Source organism: Stegastes partitus, unplaced genomic scaffold (assembly GCF_000690725.1).
Source record: "Stegastes partitus isolate 25-593 unplaced genomic scaffold, Stegastes_partitus-1.0.2 Scaffold354, whole genome shotgun sequence".
Classification (NCBI taxonomy): Eukaryota; Metazoa; Chordata; class Actinopteri; family Pomacentridae; genus Stegastes; species Stegastes partitus.
The window spans coordinates 22409-43345 of NW_007578085.1; the positions used below are offsets into that span (position 1 = coordinate 22409).

Here is a 20937-nt window from a genome sequence, read left to right on the forward strand (position 1 = left end):
TCTGTGGGGGCCATCTGCTGCAGGACCAGATAGCCCATCATGACTCAGCCCGTGTGTTTGGGCTGGTTGTCATGGTGCAGAATCAAGTTGGGAACAATCAGACGCCTCCCTGATGGTGCTGTGAGACGAGAAATTAAACATCTGGAGTGCAGAAAATAACCTTTGCACAATATTACATTTGTAATTATTTCTTAGTGAGGAGTTAATTAATCGTAATAAATCCCAAACTTCTTATTTTGTCCAAATTGGATTCAACATTTTAAAGAGTACTAATCACCAAAACTTCACCCAGATTGACCTTAAAGCCCCTCTTCTAAAACCTGATAACATGACTCAGCAACAAAACCCTAACTTCATGTTGTTGAGTCATGCTGAGTGAGAGTGTGCGTTCGGAGCGGGAGGGGCGGGGCTTAGCAAGCAGCCGCCCCTCCTCGCCATCGTGACAACCTCCCATAGAAATAATTCTTGGCTGACTCCGGTTGACTTTTCTTTTCGCCTCCGAGCGGAGCGTTTCCTGTCGCCGGCCACACTGCCAGGAAAGAAAGGGGGGGAGTGAAGACGCGGAAAACCCGGGGCGCCACTACATACCTGTCCGTGTGGCATGTGACAGTCAGCGGGCGTCTTGTTACGCGAAGGAACAGGAAAGCTGGTCGGCGAGAGGCTCCGACCTGTAGAGGGATAAAAGAGTCTCTGGTTCCTGGTCTCCTGCCGTCCCCGAGATGGAGCGGCTGTGCGGACCGGAGCTCCCCTTCTGGGTGAGTAACTACCAAGCCGCCGCCGGTGCTTTGCCCCGGTGTATAACACCAACGTACCTCCGTGTTCACCTCACCTGACAAGGTTGTAACCGTCGGTGTTGTGTCAGCTTCGTGTTTCTTTCCGGGCAGCCGTTCAGAAGTGCAGCTAGCTAACTATAAATATCCCACTTAATAGCATTTACCGTGTTAACAAGCTCAATTAACGACATGTTGAATTAGCTGCTTTGGGTTCGCCGTGTACAGAAGTCGGTCAGTGTTTTCTACTTTTCCCTCCTCCAGGAAGAACACTTTTTTTTTTTTTTTTAAGGGCTAATAAACTATCAAGTTTGGCTTCATGTCAGTGGTTGTTGTGCTTCAAAGTCACGACATGGTGTGTGAACTTATCTCAGAGAGTGTATACAGAAGCTAAAGTGACTGATAGATAACAGTGCTATAGAGGGGGAAGTAGCTAGTGACTAGCCACGCTGGGAATCATTCTGTATGCTAATAAAACACATAAAACATCACTTTAATGTCACTATTTGGCACCACAGACACCGTCTAATTAAATATGAATGCTCTGGATATTATAAGAGATGGCTGTGTCAGGACAAAGTCACTACTACACAGTTATATCAGCTAGTTCCCAGTGGGAATATTATGAAAAGCCTTTATTTCTGTCCTCAGAGATCAATACTTGTTGTTTATGATGTGTTGGCCATAACAAGGGTCATGCTTAGTTTCCATTCTTCCATTTGACATATTAATCCATTTATTTTTAACTAAATCTTTTTTTTTCACAAAAGCAAATCAATACAATCTTACAGTTGTCCTCAAATGTATTCATACCCTTCCATTAAAGAAAAGGCTAAATTTGCAATAGTCACTTAAATAAGGAGAAACTGAAAAAAGTAATAATAAATAAAAATTTGCTAAATTCTAATTTAGTGAACTAGGACATTGCTTTTGAATCATGGGTGAAAAGAACAAAAAAAGAAAAAAAAAAACTGTTCCAGACAAATTAGAGCCCTTTGCTGATGAGCTGTGGGCGAGAATCCAAAAAATATTAGTTTATGGGTCCGATCATGTTTGTTTGTTTGATTTTTTGTTTGTTTTTAAAATGAATATATTTCTGTTGAACCACAATTCAAAAGCAATGTCATGATTTTCGTTGCATTTTTATTTACTATTACTTTTGTCAATTTCAACTTATTTCAGTGACAGCTGTTTTTTTCCTACTTTAATGGGAAGTCATGAATACATTTGAGGACGACTGTAGAGTGATCTGTCTCCACCCCCCCCACCCCCCGCAAGAACAAACAAACAAACAAAAAATATACAAATAAGGGCAAAAAACAAAGCACAGGGGTATATACATGCATAAAGTTTGTGTCAGGGGTAATTCAACATTTTCAACATTCAGCGTACAAATTCAAACATACTCGTACCAGCTATGGTGTGAGCTGGTAACAGACCAAACGGTCCTTAGTTCTTTTGAGTGAGGTTCTCCAAACCAGAGAACAGAGGGAACCAAAATTCATGAAAAAGATGACCACGGTTGTGTTTTTTCTAAAGGTAGAAATGCCAGGAGTTGGAAAATCTTAAAAGATGGAGGGGAATCATTCTTCCAAAATAAAAGTATACATTCCTTTGCAAAATAAGTGACCAAAATTAGTGTCGTGCATTTTTTGTTATCTGACTGTAAATGATATGTGTCATTTAGTGAATGACTGTATAATAGCATGCTCAGTATCCATTCTTACCTTTGACATACTAATCCAGTTTTAATCTTGCCTGTTGTTAACCTGTTAAAGCCATAAACCATAATAAGGTTGCTTTTTATAGGTCACTCATAGTTGTTTTGATGGGTTATAATGTCAGTGCCAGCATGAGGAAGTCTCTGTTTATGAAAGTGTCACTGTGGTAAATCAGTGTTTCTCAGTATAGGTGCGGGTGATGTCGGAAAAAAAAAAAGTGTAAACGTTGTGATGGAGATGAGAAATGTGATAGATAACAGGCAGCATTTGTTGTGATGAAAACAGAGTATTCACAAGCTTATATTTTTTAAGGAAAAGCCATTGGATGTGAACATGCAGATTAGAATAGTTTGGGGTCATTGCACAGACAGCAAGTACTGAGACAACGAAAAGTGGTTTAGCATCTAATCAGAGGTACAAAAGAAGTAGTAGAAGTGCAGCGCGACATAAGAGCAGTGTGAATGTGCAAGATATATACAGCATGAGCAGTAGTAACAGCAAGATACATACACATCTAAGATGTGTAAGTAGTATTTCCAGATTGAAAAGAGTGGTATGAACACAGTAAGTACAACAATATTATAAGCCTTTGGTAATATAAGTGTGCTCGGTAAATAACAATAGAAAATAGATAAATGTTAATATAAGAGACAGGGATAAATGCCAGTGTGAACAGCATACACACTTGACACAGTTTGAACAAAAACGCATCATTGTAATTTTAGTGAAGGCCAAAGCTGTTGCCTTAGCCTGCATATTTTATTAAACCTTTCTAATACTTGCGGTTTCTGAGTCATGAATGACCTTCCTGTTTCAATGTCAGAGATTGTTCACAGAAAAGTATGATCTTTTTATAGGAATTTTTTTTTATTACTTTATTTGCTTAACTTGTTTAACTTTTAACACAGTCACAGTTTTAATGATAATTGCTCTCCTATGCCATTCAAACATGTCATCAATTCACATTGGATGCAATGTGTGTCTTTATGTCCTCATCCTTGCTCTAAAATACAGGGCAGTTAATGTTTTTATAGTGTTTCATGTGGTAATGATCCATCATGTTTTAAAACTGTTACACAAGTTTTCATGTCTGGTTCTGGTGTACCAGCAAACAGCCACACTCAGAGAAAAAGCCTGCCTTGCTCAGTCTGTCTTTGTTATTTTGATATCTCAGCCGTTTAGTTGTTGTGGAAGTCCAGATAGTAAATGTAAAAATGTTGTGCAGCCATAGTATAAGTGTCAAACAGCTTCTTAAAGCTGTGTTTTGGCCACACGCTGACATGTCATTGTATGAAGTTGTCATGTTACGGGTATCAGCCAACAGCTGCCTGTTTGATCGTCCAGCATACATGGAGTCATGTTGGTGTGTTCCTGTCTTCACTCTGTTGCTCCTATGGTCGCATCAGCTCTTGAGGAAAGTATCTGGCTGTTTCACAGCTCATTGTATGTAATTATATTCACCAGCTATTTGAAACTTTTTGATGCTGGGAACTCAGTATAAAACAGATCCCCTAGCTGTTTATCAGAGCTTTGTATTGTTTTGAACCAAAATACCGAAACAGTGATCGTTAAAGATGCTGAAACGCTCAAACTGAGGGATTGTTGGATCATGATTCTCAGGTCGCTACAGTGAGTGTCCTTTTTGTACATAAAGTTGTCTTTTTAAGTTGTTCCTAATGTGAAAATATTCATTAGTGTAGCTTTAAATAAATTACAATAAAGTCTTAGAATACGAGCGTAATGACATCAACAAGTCAATGCCTTTATGCCATTTAGACGCTCAAGTTGTATGGGTTAAAAATGTTCTTTTCTGTGGGGTTTGTATGAAGTTTGCTGGCCCACGCTGGTATTAGGAAACCCCTCTCTGCATTAAACTGTGCAGCTGACTTGCCTCTGGCTGGATCTTACACTGAGGGCGTGCCTGTTGTCGAGGTCATCTAAGGTGACTTGAAGAGAACATTATGCTTCCCTTAATTTTCTGTCATATATATGGGACTGTGTGAGGTGTTCATACTAAAATTAGATTTTTTTGGAGTTGTAACTCATGCAAAGCTATTCCAGAATACAAATACTGAGCTGGAAATGGGAATAATATGTCCTTTATAAGCTAGTTGCTGCTGTTTATGTCCACTTCAAACAAACTGGAGGCAGTTGTAATCCCCCCAGCACTCAGCAGTGCGAGTTCAGGGCACGTCAGGTTAAATACTAAGGCCTGGTCAAGGGCTTTATTTTCAATCTCATTGTTTGTTAAAAGGTGCTAAATGTACTCTGCACCTTTATCTCTAGCTGATAGCTCCAACAAGCTTTCACACTCGTACAATGTGGACATGTGATGCTCATTGCTTTGTCAACTGGTTTGACTTTTGTCTTAAAGTGAATTAAGCTGCACACGATCGCAATGAAAAAGGAGGTTTGGAAGTCAGGGAATGTTTTTGCTTTTATATTTCATCATGATGAGATCTAGGTCAGATATGTGACATAACATCTCTTATGTTTGGTTCAAATCTGCCTGCTTTGCTTCCTATTCCAAAACAAACCACATATGCCAGACGAGCCTCTTGTATTTGATATTTGTGTCAGTGGTAGTGTGTCTGTGGTACTGTTACTGGGGTAAATCACTTCTCACATTCATCAGAGAAAACATGTGGTGTGCTGTTTGGGTTTATTTCATAAAGAATTAAATTTAAAACCAAAACATAGGCTCGATTAAACATTGGGTTCAAGTCCCTCCTTAAAATAACCTTGTTTAATTTTGAATTTTGTGTTTCTAGTAAAACAATACATTCACCATCATTTTAGAAGGTCTTGCTGAACTTTACAGTGAAGCTGGAAATAGATGAATTATTCAAAACAACAACAACCAAAAAACCCTGCTGATTATTACCTACAAAAGATCTGATTAGTCAGGAATACAAATGAGTTTGACTCCAAGCATTTTTTGCTCCTGTCACATTTCTAGATGTTTTTCTACTTACTTTTTTTTTTTTTTTTTTTTACATATGTTCCTTCTCCCTCTCTGTCATGTGTAAACAGCCTGCAGTTCTGCTTAAAAAAGTCCCAGAATTGTTGTCACCAGTTGGTTTAGAGCTGAGTCACTAATAGCTTCACAGTTGGGTCAAGGAGTGGATCATTTTTTATTTATTTCTTTTTTTGCATTTTACATGATCTGATGCAAAAAGTTTTTAAAAATATTGAAATGAGACATAAAAAAAGTGATATTGATGAAATATCACAGTCATCTTTTTAAAAAAATTATTATTAGCTATTTACAGACTGTTTGGGCTGAAACAAGAAACCTGATTCACCTTTAGCTAATTAAATACGCATCAATTACAATCAGTGTTTATAAGTAGTGGCATTAAAATGTGCCAGAGGACTTTTAGTGGGAACATTTTCTGATCCCCTGACTGCCTCGTCTTTCCCACTACCTGGCTACTTTATATTTCCGTTGAAAGTCCTGGTACTGTCTGTGCTGTCTGGTAATATTCTGTTGGTGATTTCTAAACATTTATAAAGTCCAGGAAAATGAACAGATGGATTTATGTGGAATGATTTAAACTATATCCCAACTTTGTAATGCAACCAGACACAAAATAATTATTTTTCTTATTGATAACGCTGCAAATTATCTTCTAAATTAATCTTGTGTTCTATAAAATGTTCTAAATAGTCCAATATGTTTATGCCATCATCATTTTCTCCAAAAACCAAGGTGAAATATTTCAAACTATTTATTTAACTAACTTTGGGCGCGGCTGTGGCTCAGGTGGTAAAGCGAGTCGGTCGATGATCGGAAGGTCGGCGGTTCGATTCCGCCCTGTAACCTGTTTCATGGTCGTTGTGTCCTTAGGCAAGACACTTCACCCACCTTGCCTGTTGTGAATGCGTATGAATGGATTGTTTGAGGTGATGGTCGGAGGGGCCATAGGCGCAGAATGGCAGCCACACCTCTGTCAGTCTGCCCCAGGGCAGCTGTGGCTACAATCGTAGCTACCACCACCAGAATGAATGTGTGTGAATGAACAATTGACAGTGTAAAGCGTCTTTGAGTCTAGAAAAGCGCTATATAAATCTAGTCAATTATTATTGTTAATTGTTATTATTATTAACTATGCGAAGATGCTTACACTTAAGAAGCGACCTCAAGTATGTTTTTTGTTTTTATTTATTTATTTTTTAATAGCATTTTTGCTTCACAAAATTACTTAAGTAATTAAATAGTTGTTAAAATTGTTGCAGATGTATTTCCTGTCTTCCACGTAATCTGTGAAGCTATTAGCATGTTCACATATGCACCTCCAGATATGAGTTGCACACTTTGCAGCAGTACACAAATATACATTGTACAGTAAAGCGCTGTCAGTCATCAGCTCAACAGTTGTGTTTGTCAATTGCCTGCAGCTGCTTCATGGTGAAAGGCATCCTGTTGTGTTTTTTTTTTCATGCCATAAAATTCCAGCTTTTCGCAATCTAGTTTTAATTGTGATGAAACATTGTGCATTATGACGTGATTAATAATAATAATTTTGTGTGTTTATTTTGAACACTGTCACGTTGTGTGGACTGGTGCTGCAGATGTACATAGAGAGGTGGTGTGTCCCTCATTAAGACTCCACAGTGGGCGACGTGACATGGATACATGCAAATTTTGAAGCATGTCACTGGGTGGTTTGACTACAGTGTGATTGGTATTTGGGAAAAAGATTTGCATGTTGTGTGAGCGGTGTTCCTGCTCGACAGTCTGTCATAAAATATTGTAATTGTCCTTGAAAACCAGTTGACTAAACACGCTCTCTACAAAGCCCTTTAATAACAGTCTTCCTACGCAGACTTAAAAAAAATCATTGAATTGTAGATTTTCATTCCTCTGAGCATTTCAGGGACTTCCATGTCAGCTTCAAGTTTGATGTTAGATGTTCCTTCTTGACATTAGATGCAAATCCTGCGATTCTTTATCATCAGTTTAGCTGCTCACCTGGAAAAAATAAAAATAGCCCTTTGAAGAAAGAATGCTAAAAAAATGGGCATTGTCTGCTTTGTCTGCATACTGCATGTTACACAGAAGGTAAAGGATGACACTAAAAAGACAACGTTCAAACTTAGGATTTCAGTGAGAAAAGCTTTTAGTCCTGGCAGCTGGGACTGACTCAGGTGGAGCTCACTGGCCCAGGCTTTGAACGTGATCTCAGCAGATGGGTAAACATGGGCCGACAGGGCTAGTAAAAACTTTGTGAACACCAAGGCAGCAGCTTAGTGTCTTTTTCGACTGATGGCAGTATTAAGGTTGGGTTAGTTTCTGTGATAACTGAGCCCAATTGCCAGAGGTCACTAGACATGACTATGTTAATGTACAAAATGTTGTGCCTCCTTGCTGGTTTTTCTGGTACATGCAGATTCTTTACTACTTTGCTGGTGTTGCTGCCGTCTGCTTTGTGTGTGCACTTGTGATCTTTGCATGTTAAAAGCTATTAGCTGTGGTGTTGCATTCCTTTGTACTGTAACAAGTGCTAGCCTACTAATAACGCTCTCTCTTAGTTGTGAAAGTCAAATAATTTTCTAATACCCCCCAAAATATACAGTTATATGATTAAATTAAATGTGCAATGACTTCTTGACTAATTGCTTAAATTAAAAGCTAGTAGGAAAATCTTTGGTCTGGGGAGGTCGCCTTAGATCACATGCTGCATCCTTCCTGTGTATCCTTGACTGGTCAGTTGACTCTTATAGTGAGAGGAGAAAAGTTGAAGCCACGCAGAAGGCCTATTAAACATAACAGTGTGTTAACATGCCATACACATTTAATAGAACTTGCACAGGGTCTAACCCTGGCTAACCCTGCTAGCATGCTATAGCTGATGGACAACGACTGGTGCACTGTCAAAGCATATGGAGAGGAGCTTCTGCTTTAAAAATGTAATTGCGAGAGGGCAAGTGTGTCGTCATATATGGACATCTGACAGTAACTGTCAACCGTAAAACTGAAGAAATGTCATACCGAACCAAGCGTCATGTACTGAACGGTTCAGAACCAATACATGCAGTGTTAAATTCCTGATTATTTTAATATATTTATTGGCTATTGCTAAAAAAAAACCTGCTGCCCATGAACAGCATTGCCGAGCAGCTTTTAATGCACCTTATAGTGGGAGAGTTTTCCAGAGCCTTAAGTATGGTTCACAAAAACTGACTGTAATGAAGTGTTCATCATGACTGAAGTTGTGCTGCATAAGACAGTAGTGTAATCATTATTATACTATCACCACCCTGATGTGGATCCTGCATGGAACAAGCAACCACGTGTGGCTTTCAAGAGCTATAAGGAGAACATACATACAGGAGGGTGTAAAGCGAGGCACACAGAATGTATGGCATGTAGTGCACACATTAACAGGCTGATCCAAAGCCTGTTTATCAGCAAAACTGGGCTTAAACAATTTAAACTGTCAGCAGCAGCTAGGATTACAGCTGTGTTGAAGGGAAGAGCAGGCCGGCAGGCAGGCAGGAGGAGCTGGGAATTCCCTGCGACTGTAAGGACTAAGCATTGCGTAAATCTGGACTGTCTGATTCATCGTCATTGGTTAGAGTTTGATTTACTGTGAGGCTGAAGCTGAATTGAAACTGAAAAAGGGGAAGATACAATTGAAGAAGTCATGATTACAAGGATGTTTGCTGGGAAAGTTCAGTCCTTCACAGCAGTCAGTGCACATTTATGATTTGTTATTTGTAACTGACATACAGAAATATTGTGTAGCTGCAGGGTGAAAGCCTTCTCAATGAGCAATCAGACTGCAGGGAAATAATTGCAGCACTTATAATAATTGAATTTAAGGCAGTGAGTCCACTAAGCTTAAATAAAGGTGCATTTATCAGTCTTTGAACAAGGAAAACTTTCTACTTGTTTGTTTTTTCTCACAAATCTGTAATAGAATCTCACGGCACCCAAAAAATAGCCTTGAACTTGTTTATCCCTTCACTTGTTTTTCAGTTTATTTTTACATTTTGCTGAGTCCGCTTTAAACCAACTTCCTCATTTTTTAAAACATAGTCCATCAACGGGGTTTGAGTCAGAATATGCTACTGTTACAGTGACTCCTTTTTTTAAAATAAATCCTGGTCCCATCTGTGCCTGTTACGATTAGCAGGCTTCTCATTTTAAATGTGACGGTATACAGCAGAACTTATATCAATAGTAATATCACTTAACTTTTAAATGATGACGTTAACATTAGTTTATTACTTCTATGATCAGAAACAAAAACTTAAAAACCCCAAATTAGAAACTCAGTGCCACCAAAGTTAACTAACTAGGAGACCAAGTTAACAAAAGTCAAACAAGTTAGAAAACCTGTGATATCCAATTAGCCTCATTGTATAAATATGGTTATAATGTGACCCGTGAACATCAGAACTCATCCTCAAATGTATTCATACCCTTCCATTAAAGAAAAGGCTAAATTCACAATACTCACTCAAATAACTAGAAACTGAAAGAAGTAATAATAAATAAAAATTTGCTAAATTATAATGTAGTGAAATAAGACATTGCTTTTGAACTGTGGTTGAAAACAATAATAATAAAAAAAAACCCAACAAAACTGTCCCGGACAAATTAGAGCACTTTGCTGATGTTGGCCAAAATCTAAATAGCTGTCAACAGGTGCAGAAGTCTGACTGAGAGTTACAGAAAACACTTGACTGCAGTGATTGGCTCAAAGGGTTGTTCAATTAAAGTTTACGGGTGCCATCATACTTGTTTTTTTTTAATAATTCATTTAAAAAATAGATATATTTCTGTTGAACCACAATTCAAAAGCAATGTCATGATTTTCCTTAAATTTTTATTTATTATTACTTTTGTTAATTTTAACTTATTTCAGTGACAGCTGTTTTTTTCCTTCTTTAACGGGAGGGTATGAATAAATTTGAGGACTATTGTATGTGTCTGAGTTCTACATGGAAAAAAAATTGCCAAGGGAATTTAAAAAATCTAAGACAAAATAGAGCGAGCCACGGTGCTGCTGATGCGAGCTGACAGTGGCCTACTGGCAACATCTAGCTCTGACAAACAAACAGGTGCTTCACGCTTGGCACAGGTGTCTCTTTGACAGCAGGGACAGTGTGAAGGACATAGCTTATCGACTTTTATGATAGGTGTACAAGAAAAAAAAAAAACACCAACTGGCAGCTGATTCTTTGGTCAGATAAGACCAAGACATACTTGTGGGGCTCAGATGGAGCCCATAATGTCTGATGTGAACCTGGCCAGGACCACCACAGTGAATGCGTAGTCCTGACAGTAAAGTAAGGAGGTAGGTGTGTGATGATATGGAACTGCATGAGTGCAGAAGGTGTTGAGGAAATTGTGTAATAACAGCACCATGAATACTGGATTTACCAACATACTGGCTCACAAAATGACTCCCAGTGTGAAGATACTTGGCAGAAAAAGTCACATTTCTGCATGATAACCATCCAAAGCCAAGTGCCAAAGTCAACCTGCAGTTTCTAAAGAAGAAAAACGTTAAAAGTACGACTTGGCAAAGTCCGTTGCCTTGACATGAATGTTGTGTATCCCTCTTGGGGAATATTAAAGAGAAAAGTAGAGCAACACAACCCCTCCAACAAAGAGCACCTGAAAAAAAGTGCTTTAAAGAACAGAACATTTCTCCAGAAATGTGTCCAAAGCTGGTATCCTCCATGCTAAGAATTCTGTCTGTTGTCAGAAATCGTGTTTGAAATACTGACAATCTCAGTAAAAAAAGAAAAACTACAATGATTTAATTACTGTAAGGTGATACAATTTTAAATCATTTGACATTTAAACGACAGGGGTGCACTCACTTCTCTTTTAGACTTTCTAAGCTGTATTAACCATTACTTACTACTACCATTAATCGGCTGTTTTTTGCTAGTTGCTTCATCAAGAGTTAATCAAAAAGTCCTGAGACTATACCTATAAAAATCAAAAACTGTGACTGATTTTCTCTGCTTGTAACGCTCCCTGAAAGTTGTGTTATGTAAACATGTCAAGCGATAATGGTGATGAGCGCACAATCTCTTAAACTGCATCAAAACAGCACCCTACCTGATTTGACTTGAAAGTTGTGTTTTTTAAATTTCATGTTGAATAAGAGGAACTTGTGACAGGGATCCCAGTCTGGTGAGTAGGTGGATGGACCTGATGTTCTTGTCCAGTTGTGGAACTTGCAGCTCTTCCACTGTGAGAACTGCTGTTTCTTCTCTTAGTGGTAGCCACAGATCCTCCTCTCATGATGATCCTCTAGATGAAGGCTGGATGGTCCTCACTGCTGTCTGACACAGAATGTGTTGTTTCAGTTTTTCGTCCATGGAGAAATTGCAAATGCGCCCCTACATGTGTGTAACACAGGTCCTGCTGTTGACAGTTACTGCTACACATGTGCAGTGCACGTTGTATGTGCATGAATGTGATACTCTCTGTGCACATGAACCACAAACAGTCTCAGATGTTTTTGATCAACCTTCATAGCTGTGAAGGACTGACAAACATCTTATGCTGGCAGATGATATATTGCAATCAGAATGCATAAGTTATACTTAAAGCAGATCCCATTAGTGTTTAATCTCGTAAAGCAAGATCTTTGGTCTTCTTCTGTAAGTCTGTGAAACCATGTTTGGTCTCGTAGCATTAGTTTACAGCTGAAGCGGACACGGAGACCATTCAGTGGATGCAGTTTAGTTAATATTATTTATCTTCAGCTGTTGTCAGCAGCTGTAGTTTGTCGTTGTTGTCCTAAGTGGAAAACTTTGAGTCAGACAGCACTGCTGTGACTGTAATGCCACATTTGAACATCCATCCAACAGCTATATGCTTCCTCCTGTAGAGGGTCGTGGGCGGCTGCTGCCTATCACAGCTGACATTGGGCATGATGTGGGGCATCAGTACATTTAAACATAATACTGTGAATAATGAGTAGTACTTTCTATTATTTCAATTGTCACTTTCATGCAAGGTACTTACTGATTTTGTGTTTGACTAAAGGGAAAATACTGATTAAATATCTACATTTAGTTATGTTCAATTTGACAATTTCTTTGAGGTGATATTACAAATATGTCTGATATTTCTGTATTTAAAGTTATTTCATGTTTTCAAAGTATTTTTATTGCTTCATTTAAAACCAGTGTAAAGATTACCACTGGGTGCTCTTACTTTGCCCTTTCCCTTCACTGCACTCGCAAGATCCCCCAATGCAGTTTCTATTTTCTAAAGCCAAACACTGGTAACTTAGCAATACCAGGAATGAGGAAGGGTGGTTACCGCCTAGTGATAGCATGCTGCTGAAAACGTTTTATATGAACCTGCAAGGTCAGAGCTGCAATAAAACTACTTGTTAAAAAGGTATATTGCAGGTAAAAATGTCATTTAGATTTATTGAATTAAATTAGTGCTTAATTTCTTCATGTTATCTATGTCTCACAACAAGTTGGTCTGCAATTTATTGCTGCCTGCGTGCTGTGTTGCATTTTATTGATTTTCATTTCCAAGTTACACACCAAATCTCCTCTAAATCGTAACCATTTGTCCACTACGAACAGGAATGTCTATCCTGCAGTGTCCACTAAACTATGAAGGGTGCAGATCCATGAATAACATTGTTAATGTTTTCCATGTTGGAGAGTAAGCACACATAGCCAGCAGCAGTTCCTGTCCCCATGCAGTCTTTAATGTTGTCAGCCTTCCATTCTTACCAGCAGACAGCTTTTCAGTGTAACAGAGAACAGATGGAGAACCTGTTGTAATTTGTTTTCTCAAACTTTTAACTACACTGGGAAGCATACTGTAAGCCTGTCACCCCGTCACCACCTGCACACCTTTACAGCCTTGTTGATTGATGGTTATGTTTCCCAGCACTGCCATGTTGAGTATTCAAAGGTCCATACAGGAGATAGAACACATTAATATAATATACAGCTTCTTTGTAATGACTAATTATGCTCTTTGGTCCATTGTTTGGCTTTCAGTACTCTGCTCTGTGGTTGCAAACCACATGTGATTAAAGTTCTGAACTAGATCCACAAAATGTTGTGTAGTTAAAGTAGTAGAGGAAACTGAATTATTTGAAGCAGTCAGGATGGGATGCTGTACGTTGATATTGATTGGTATAATACAGTTCCAGAATAAAGTATGATTTTGTTGACTGTGTTGGGTTACTGCATATGTCCACTGCAACAGAAGAAAACCATACTGATATTCAATTTCTAATTTCACATTTTGGAAAATACGTTTATTTGCTTAAGTGTTTGAGGACTGAAAAATTCCAACCAGGCAAGTTGTTTTCCTGTTTCCAGTCTTAATGGTAGGCTAAGCTAAGCAACTGCCAGTGGCAGCTTAACAATACAATAGTAGGATGGTATCTATCTTCCTATCTAGCTCCTGGCAAGATAGGTAATATGCATAAAGGGAGTGGCTGTGACTCAGGTGGTGGAGCAGGGTTGGCCTTTTGACCCCAGTCCCCTCCTGTCTTTCTGTTGAAGTGTCCGAGGGCAAGACACTGAACCCCAGGTTATTCTTGATGGCTATTCAGTGCCTGACATGGCAGCTCTACCGCCATTACAGTGTGTGTGTGTGAATGAGAAATCCATTGTAAACCACTTTGGGGGTAAAAAACGTGCAGACCGTTTATCATTTTCCCATTTAATGTCCAAAATGTCAGACTGCTCTGTTAATGCACAGTTAGTACCAGCTAACGGTGATATTACATTACTTTTGGTAGTGACATAATGGACTAAATATAGTTATTAAACACAATAATAACAGAAGTTATCAGGCAGACAATTCGAGAAAGCAATTTTTAAATGTCTGGCTCTGTTGAGTTGTGTGCAACATGGAAGTGTGTGTGGCTGGAGGGCGGTTCCTCTTCTAGCAGGCTTCAGGCTCACTGTTTTCTCATCTGTTTCCTTATGGTTTCTTTAGGTTGCTGCTGGTAATGTAAAGTCTCCTCCTGTGCTGCTGCTGCTTCACATGAAACCGTTTCCATTTGTGAAACTCAGGAAGGTGTTTTAGTGTCTTACAGCTACAGGAGATGTAGTATTATCTTGACACTGACGGTGATCTTTTCGGCACCTGATGTTCCTCTGCTCTGCAGTGAGTGCTCGCTTAGCATTAGCATTAGCACCATCTCTCTCCACTGAAAAGCAGCAAGTAAAACTTTTACTCATTCATTTACTAAAGTCCTATTTCCTGTTTAAGTTTAAATGGTTGGAAGATATTAATCCAGTTATCCAACATTATTTCTTTTCTTTAGTGAACGTCGTGAGGAAGCTTTTGACAGAGCGAGATCACAAATATAGAACAGACGCAGTCCTTCTGACAGCAACATGAAAGTAATCCGACTGAAGAAAAAATGTAAATGTTGCATCAACATCATCTGTGTTGCGTTAGCAGTGTTAAACTACGTTCTCTCACTGAAAAACTATTTACATTAAAACAATCTTTAGCTCAGTTGTCCATTCTGCCATCTTGAACATTATTGTTTTATTTTTACTTTACATTATCTTTTTTTTTAGTTATTTTGACACAATAGTTAAAACATTTGTAGTTTCCGTCTTAAAAATTAGTTTTTATATAGTTCTATTTTTTAAAAAACTTTTTTTTTAGTTGTAAAAAAATAGGAGTTTAACAGTGATGACAGTAGCTAAGTTGATACATGTTGCACTTTGTTCCTGTATTTGCTTGGTATTTTGTACTCCTAAATCATTATTCATTTGATTCTTGTCTTTTTGACAAACTGACAGACACCGTCCTGACAAGTGCTGATGAGAGTTATTACCACGGCAATGAAGTTGAGAGAAGTAGTAGAAGAGTGCTGTTGATGTTACAAATTAATATGGCATTGATGTGTGCTGCACATTTTTATTTTAGACAGCAGGGCATTATCAGATGATGTTCACTGCTAGATTGCTAGACTGTATTCAGTCTGACTGCAGTCTTCATCTTAAGTAACATCCCACATACATAGTTATGTTTGAACATTTTTGGATTTTTTCACTGGCTCAATGTGGAATCAGCTGATGTTTTCCGTACAAATCAGTTATACATGAATCACTTCAAATTAAGTTTTTGACCTGGCGCCAGCTTGCTGTCAATAGCCTAACCACTAATTCTATCTCAGTCAGTTATTTTCTATACTACCCACTTATGGTATAGGCCTGTGTCGTTCTGTAACATGACATCCACAGAGTAGGTTCACTGCAGATGTTTTGGATTTCAAGCAACATTCTCAGCACTGATATGTACAGACACAAAGCTGCTATGTATACGTATTCTAACCTTGAATTCAAACTTATTGTGTTCCTGATGTTCAGTTTTTCTGATAAAACACATCAGTCATATAGACGCTTTGCCGATGGGTTAATAGTTACTTTCAGATGAGTCACAGTTTGTCCTGGCCTGAGATGTGTTCCAATGAATAAGATAATCAGTTTTGTTTTGTTTACCTGAGCACACCTGAGCTTAGCACGACTGACACTTAAATGTACTGGTTGTACAAAATATGTTGTTATTGTTTACAAAACTTTTTATGAAGCACTTGTAAGCATAGAGAAGATCCAGAGCTTGTGGTTATTGCAGCAAGATCATTTCACAAAGTGTGCACCACTCCTTGGTTTTTGCGGGAGTTTTTCAGCTGAAATCGTTCTGAATCTGAAACGACTTCTAGAGAATCCGTCAGCGTCTTTCCTTCTCTGCAACTGTGGCCACAGCAGCTAAATGCCAACACTTTGCTGTTGTGTTGGAAATTTGCCAGACGACTTGTGCCAACTATTTTGTATTTTGTATTTGTATTTGGGTTGAGTATTTAAAAGAAAAAAAAGAAGAAAAAAAAAAGACCAAATTCTCTGATTCTACCTTCTCAAAATTACAACAGTAAACTAAATATCTTTGGCTTGTGGACAAAAGGACACATTAAGGACATGATCTTGGGCTGAGAGAAACACTGATCTGCAATTTTCAACAGCCAGTCGCTTAATCAACTAGAGAGCCCTCAGTAGAGGGAAATAGTCGCCCAATGTATGCACGTTTACCTGATTCTGTGTTTTACTGTGCTCCTACTTGAGGATGAACTGGTCTTGATTTTGCCTTAAAATGATCCATAATGTAACCAGAGCTTAGTCTGTCATGTAACAGATATTTTGCATGGAGGGAAAGCGGTTTGCTGTAGTTTATGCCTATGACTAAGCACAGAAACTTTTGACCTTGGATGGTCAAACACAAGGTCATGAATCTTCAAAGTTACATCACCAATGTGGGTTCCTATCTGATTGTAATAGTAAACTATGTGTTTATTTTACACCTTTTCCAAGTTATAATGGATTTAAAATTTGTGATGCTTTACGACCTTCCCTGTGACCTTGACCTCGGTCTCAAGGTCATATGGTACATCACCAGTTTATAGACCTCAATTGTCTTCCTAAGTTAGTAAACTAAACTTATGTCTTTTTGTGCATTTTCAGTCATACAGAGCTGTTTTTGGGAAATGTGACTTTTGACCTCTGTAGCGGTCACCAGTGCATGTGTTGACCCCAAAATCTAATCACTGGGTAACTATAATAAAATGAACAACTGATTCATTGTCTATGAAAATCATCATTTAGGTGCAGCCCCATTATTAACATGACCATTACTTATGTTCTTAATGCAAAATGTTACTGTAACGATAATCCATACAGACACACTTCTGTATAACTGAGTCCAAGTCATTGACTGTAAATAAAAATGGGTCATACACATATGAGCACAATGACAAGAAGTCAGATGCAGCACAATGTGCGTTTGTGTCTCTTGTGACATCCAGTAACTGAAAAGGTGAGAGGACGGGGATACACACGAGCAGAAAACTGAATGAAGGAATAAGAATTCATGAATCAAATGAATGAATTCTTATGTACCGTGAGTCATCTTTCAAGCTCAGGTCGCAAAAGGACATGCTGCACCATGTGTAAACAGTTTGCCACATAGTGTGTCACAGGGCAATCCAAAGATCCTCGTTTACACTCTGATTGCAGTCTGAGTCAAACTGTAATTTAAAGGCTGATATGGAAGGAAGTTAGAGGTTATTGCACCTTTCCTTTGTCTTTGGAGCGGAACTGTTTATGAGCAGGTTTGGCAAAAAGAGAAAACAATTTACCGGTACGGTAATCAAATGTCTGCTTTTCAGCCTGCTGTGCTGTCTTCGTGATGAAGTAGAATGCAGTTGGATTTTGAAATATGTCAAGAATATAGAATATTTCTCTCTTTTTTTTTTCTTTCTTTTTTTCTGTGTACTTTTACAGTCAGTCTATGAGAGACTGGCATGTAAAAGTCACAACTTACAAAACACACTGTCTCAATGTACTTCTGATAAGTGCATTGCTGGAAGTTAAATTGGGGGTGACAGTGTTTGTAGTCAGGATTGTGTTAGTGTAAAAAAAAAAAAAGTTTATTTCATCCGTAATTCATCTCTGCTGCATTCAAGAGAGGACTAAAGTGGTGTACAGGATGTACAGTATGTGCTACCATAGGTGGCACAGGAGCGGAGCTATATTGGGCTGGAGTTCCCCAAGTACCATTAACCTGCTAAAGTTTCACTACCAGTAAAGGGGCTTTGTGTGTCTCTGATGTTCCATCTTTTGTTGCTTGTTTGTTGAGATGTGAGCAATATGAATTCTATGATATTCCTATTGGCTTTTTTTTTTTTTTTTTTGCATCTCTCTGTCCGTCTGTACTTGTGTGTTCTATCTACCAGTCCTTTTAGAGTGTTGTGCACCTTCAGTCCTTTTCTTGAAGTCTCCCTCCACTCAGAATACGTGCTGCTCATTGTTACTCCACCTGAATGTTTGAGCTTCACCATGGAGACTAATGCGTGTGAAGCCGAAGATTGTTTTAAAGTTCCGCTGAAATCGTAAAGTTCCCCTGTGCTGTTTGTTAATCTGCTGTAAAACACCTGAGCATACTACACGAGCATGTATTTGTGACTTCACATCTAGTTTAAAGCCAGTCGTCGTTTGTCTGTAGGGCGATGTGGAAACTTGAAACCTTGAGCAGTTAAAGTTTTGACCTCTTTGGTGGTGAGGCAGGGTATTTTTGGATTCCTGTAGCTGGTTCCAAGTTGGTGAAATACCCAGATTTTTAAAGCTCGGCAGCCAACAAATCCCTCATTGAACCTTTGACTCATGTTCTCTGTTTAGCTGGGCTCTGTGTAACACTGTAGGTAACGGGTCCATGTCACCATACCACCGTGGATCAGTTATTGACACAACTGCAAAACTGGTAAGAACGAGTGCTCAGCCTTCATGTTGTGTGATCTGTCAGACTCTTCAAGTGTACTAATGCAACAATAAGTATGCACCAAGATAATAATAAAGATCGCTCACTTGCTTAAAAATCAAGTTTTTTGCCTTCTTAACATGTCCACATGATGTCTTTTATATGCTTGAAGACATATCATGTGTGAGGTAGTGGTCAACGCCAAAGCTGAGCATCTTTGCAGTGTACCTAAGATCAAAAACACAGATTCAGACTTCTGTTGTTTCATATGTAATCCTCTCACTTTGTGGGGTGGGCTTCCCTGTATCATCTGTATCACCTCCACTATAAACACTTTAAGTAGTTCCACAGTTTTTTTTAGCAGAGTCTTAGGTGAGCTATTGTGCTCAAGCTGCAGCGAGGGGTGACTGGAGAGAGATGTAGGGACTGGATAGATTTACATATTTTCAAGGAGGCCAAGGTGTAGAGTTCAAGCGACGTTGTTTTACGGCAGGGATTATTTTACTTCTAAATGTGTAACTGATACACAGCGCTGAGTTTTTTAGGCTTGACTGAATGACCGAAGAGTAATTTTAAGTGTATTGGTCGCACAAAACATCAGTGATTCGAGGGGATATTTTGAAGTGGAACATACACAGGAATGCACAGGCGTGATGTGATTGTTCACGCAGTACAACTGTTGAAATGCAGCAAAGTGTAACTTGTAGGTTATCTATTAATCTTGTGTTTTGTGTTTTTGGATTGATTGATTAAACACAATTTAACAATTCCCCAGAGCCCAAGATGATGTTATTTAAAGTTCTGTTTAGTATGACTAATAGTCCTAAAGACAAAGTTATTCATTTGACAGGGATATTGAGGCATTTTTGACAATTTTTGTTTAGCAAATTAATCAGTAGAATAGTTTCTGATTAATCAACTAATCCTTCAGCTCTAGTTGCAAATGAAGATAAATGATCACTATAAAGTGAACAGTGTGTTTACAAAGTCAGGTGTTGCCAGAAGATCCCTAATGCCTCTGGAAACATCCTGTGACAATAACTAGATGCTACGCAACAATTCCATTGAGTGATGGGAGTAAAAGCGGTCCAATGTATGGTTTAACTGCTTCATCTCACAGCTGATTTATTTCAGAATCCCTGTTCTTTTATTGTGTGGCTTTTCAATTGGTTAAGTGAAGCAATCTTCCTGCCCAGCTTTCTGCTGGCTGGCTGTTATCACAAAGTGTCTCACTCCTTTCATCTCATCTTTTGTTAAAGTTTCAGGTTTCAGGTCTTAAGTGTTGTGATCACGGCCTTAAAAGTCTGTGACATACAGGCTGGACCAGGGGTCGGCAACCTTTAACACTCAAAGAGCCATTTGGACCCATTTCCCATAGAAAAAGAAAACACCGGAATCCACAAAACCCTTTTGACGTCTAAAATGTAGATAGCACCTTTACCTTTATGCGATATATAAAAAACTATAGTGTGTTGCATTTATGAAATCAAGGAACTGCTACAGAGAAAACAAAATTTTATTTCTGCAACAAAAACATTTTGAACTCGAAAAAAAAAAAAAAAAAGACGCTGGGTTGAAGGTTACTTTTTAATAAAATACTCAGTGTCTATTTGAATCCTCTTTGTATTTATGAAATAAAAAGCCAAACTTAAATTATCTACTTGCAGCAAAGTAGAAATGACATGTGGTTGACCTGCTGACTGCAGCTGGGACTGCTGACCAGACTCCTGACCACCTGTGAGTATGTTGGGACGGGAGGAGCTCACAGCAGCACCCGCTAGTTGCTGAGGACAGTAACTGCACAACGATGTGTGTTTTCACGTCAGAGTCTCCAAAAGACCAGAAAAGTCTCCAGTAACACCAGAAAGAGTCGCTAGATTTGTCGCTAGTCGCTTTTGACAACAAGTCGCCAAGAGGTTTTGGAAAGTCACCAGATTTAGTGACAAAGTTTCCAAGTTGGCAACGGTGTGCATGCCAGTGGGTGTCGCACAGCGACGGTTGTGACGTATATTTTTAGCGACAAAAAATTAAGCACGTTTTAATTTAATGTTACAAGATCACCATGATCTTCAAATTTACGATTACATTTTAAAAAGTAACAAACTAAAATAAAATAGATTTAAATTAAATACTCATTTATTTTCCAAAGCCACAAGGAGCC

At 38.6% G+C, this 20937-nt stretch overlaps 1 protein-coding gene across 2 annotated transcripts in view; it reads left to right on the forward strand.

Moving 5' to 3' along the window:
- Nucleotides 1-475: 475 nt before the first annotated feature.
- The window catches only part of abcc3 (ATP-binding cassette, sub-family C (CFTR/MRP), member 3), a 72859-nt gene continuing 52397 nt past the window's right edge, over nucleotides 476-20937 (forward strand). For both annotated transcript variants that reach the window (XM_008284297.1, XM_008284296.1), the window contains exon 1: nucleotides 476-755. In XM_008284297.1, coding sequence (XP_008282519.1) covers nucleotides 720-755 — 36 coding nt within the window. In that variant the 5' untranslated portion in view covers nucleotides 476-719. The remainder of the gene's footprint in view (nucleotides 756-20937) is intronic.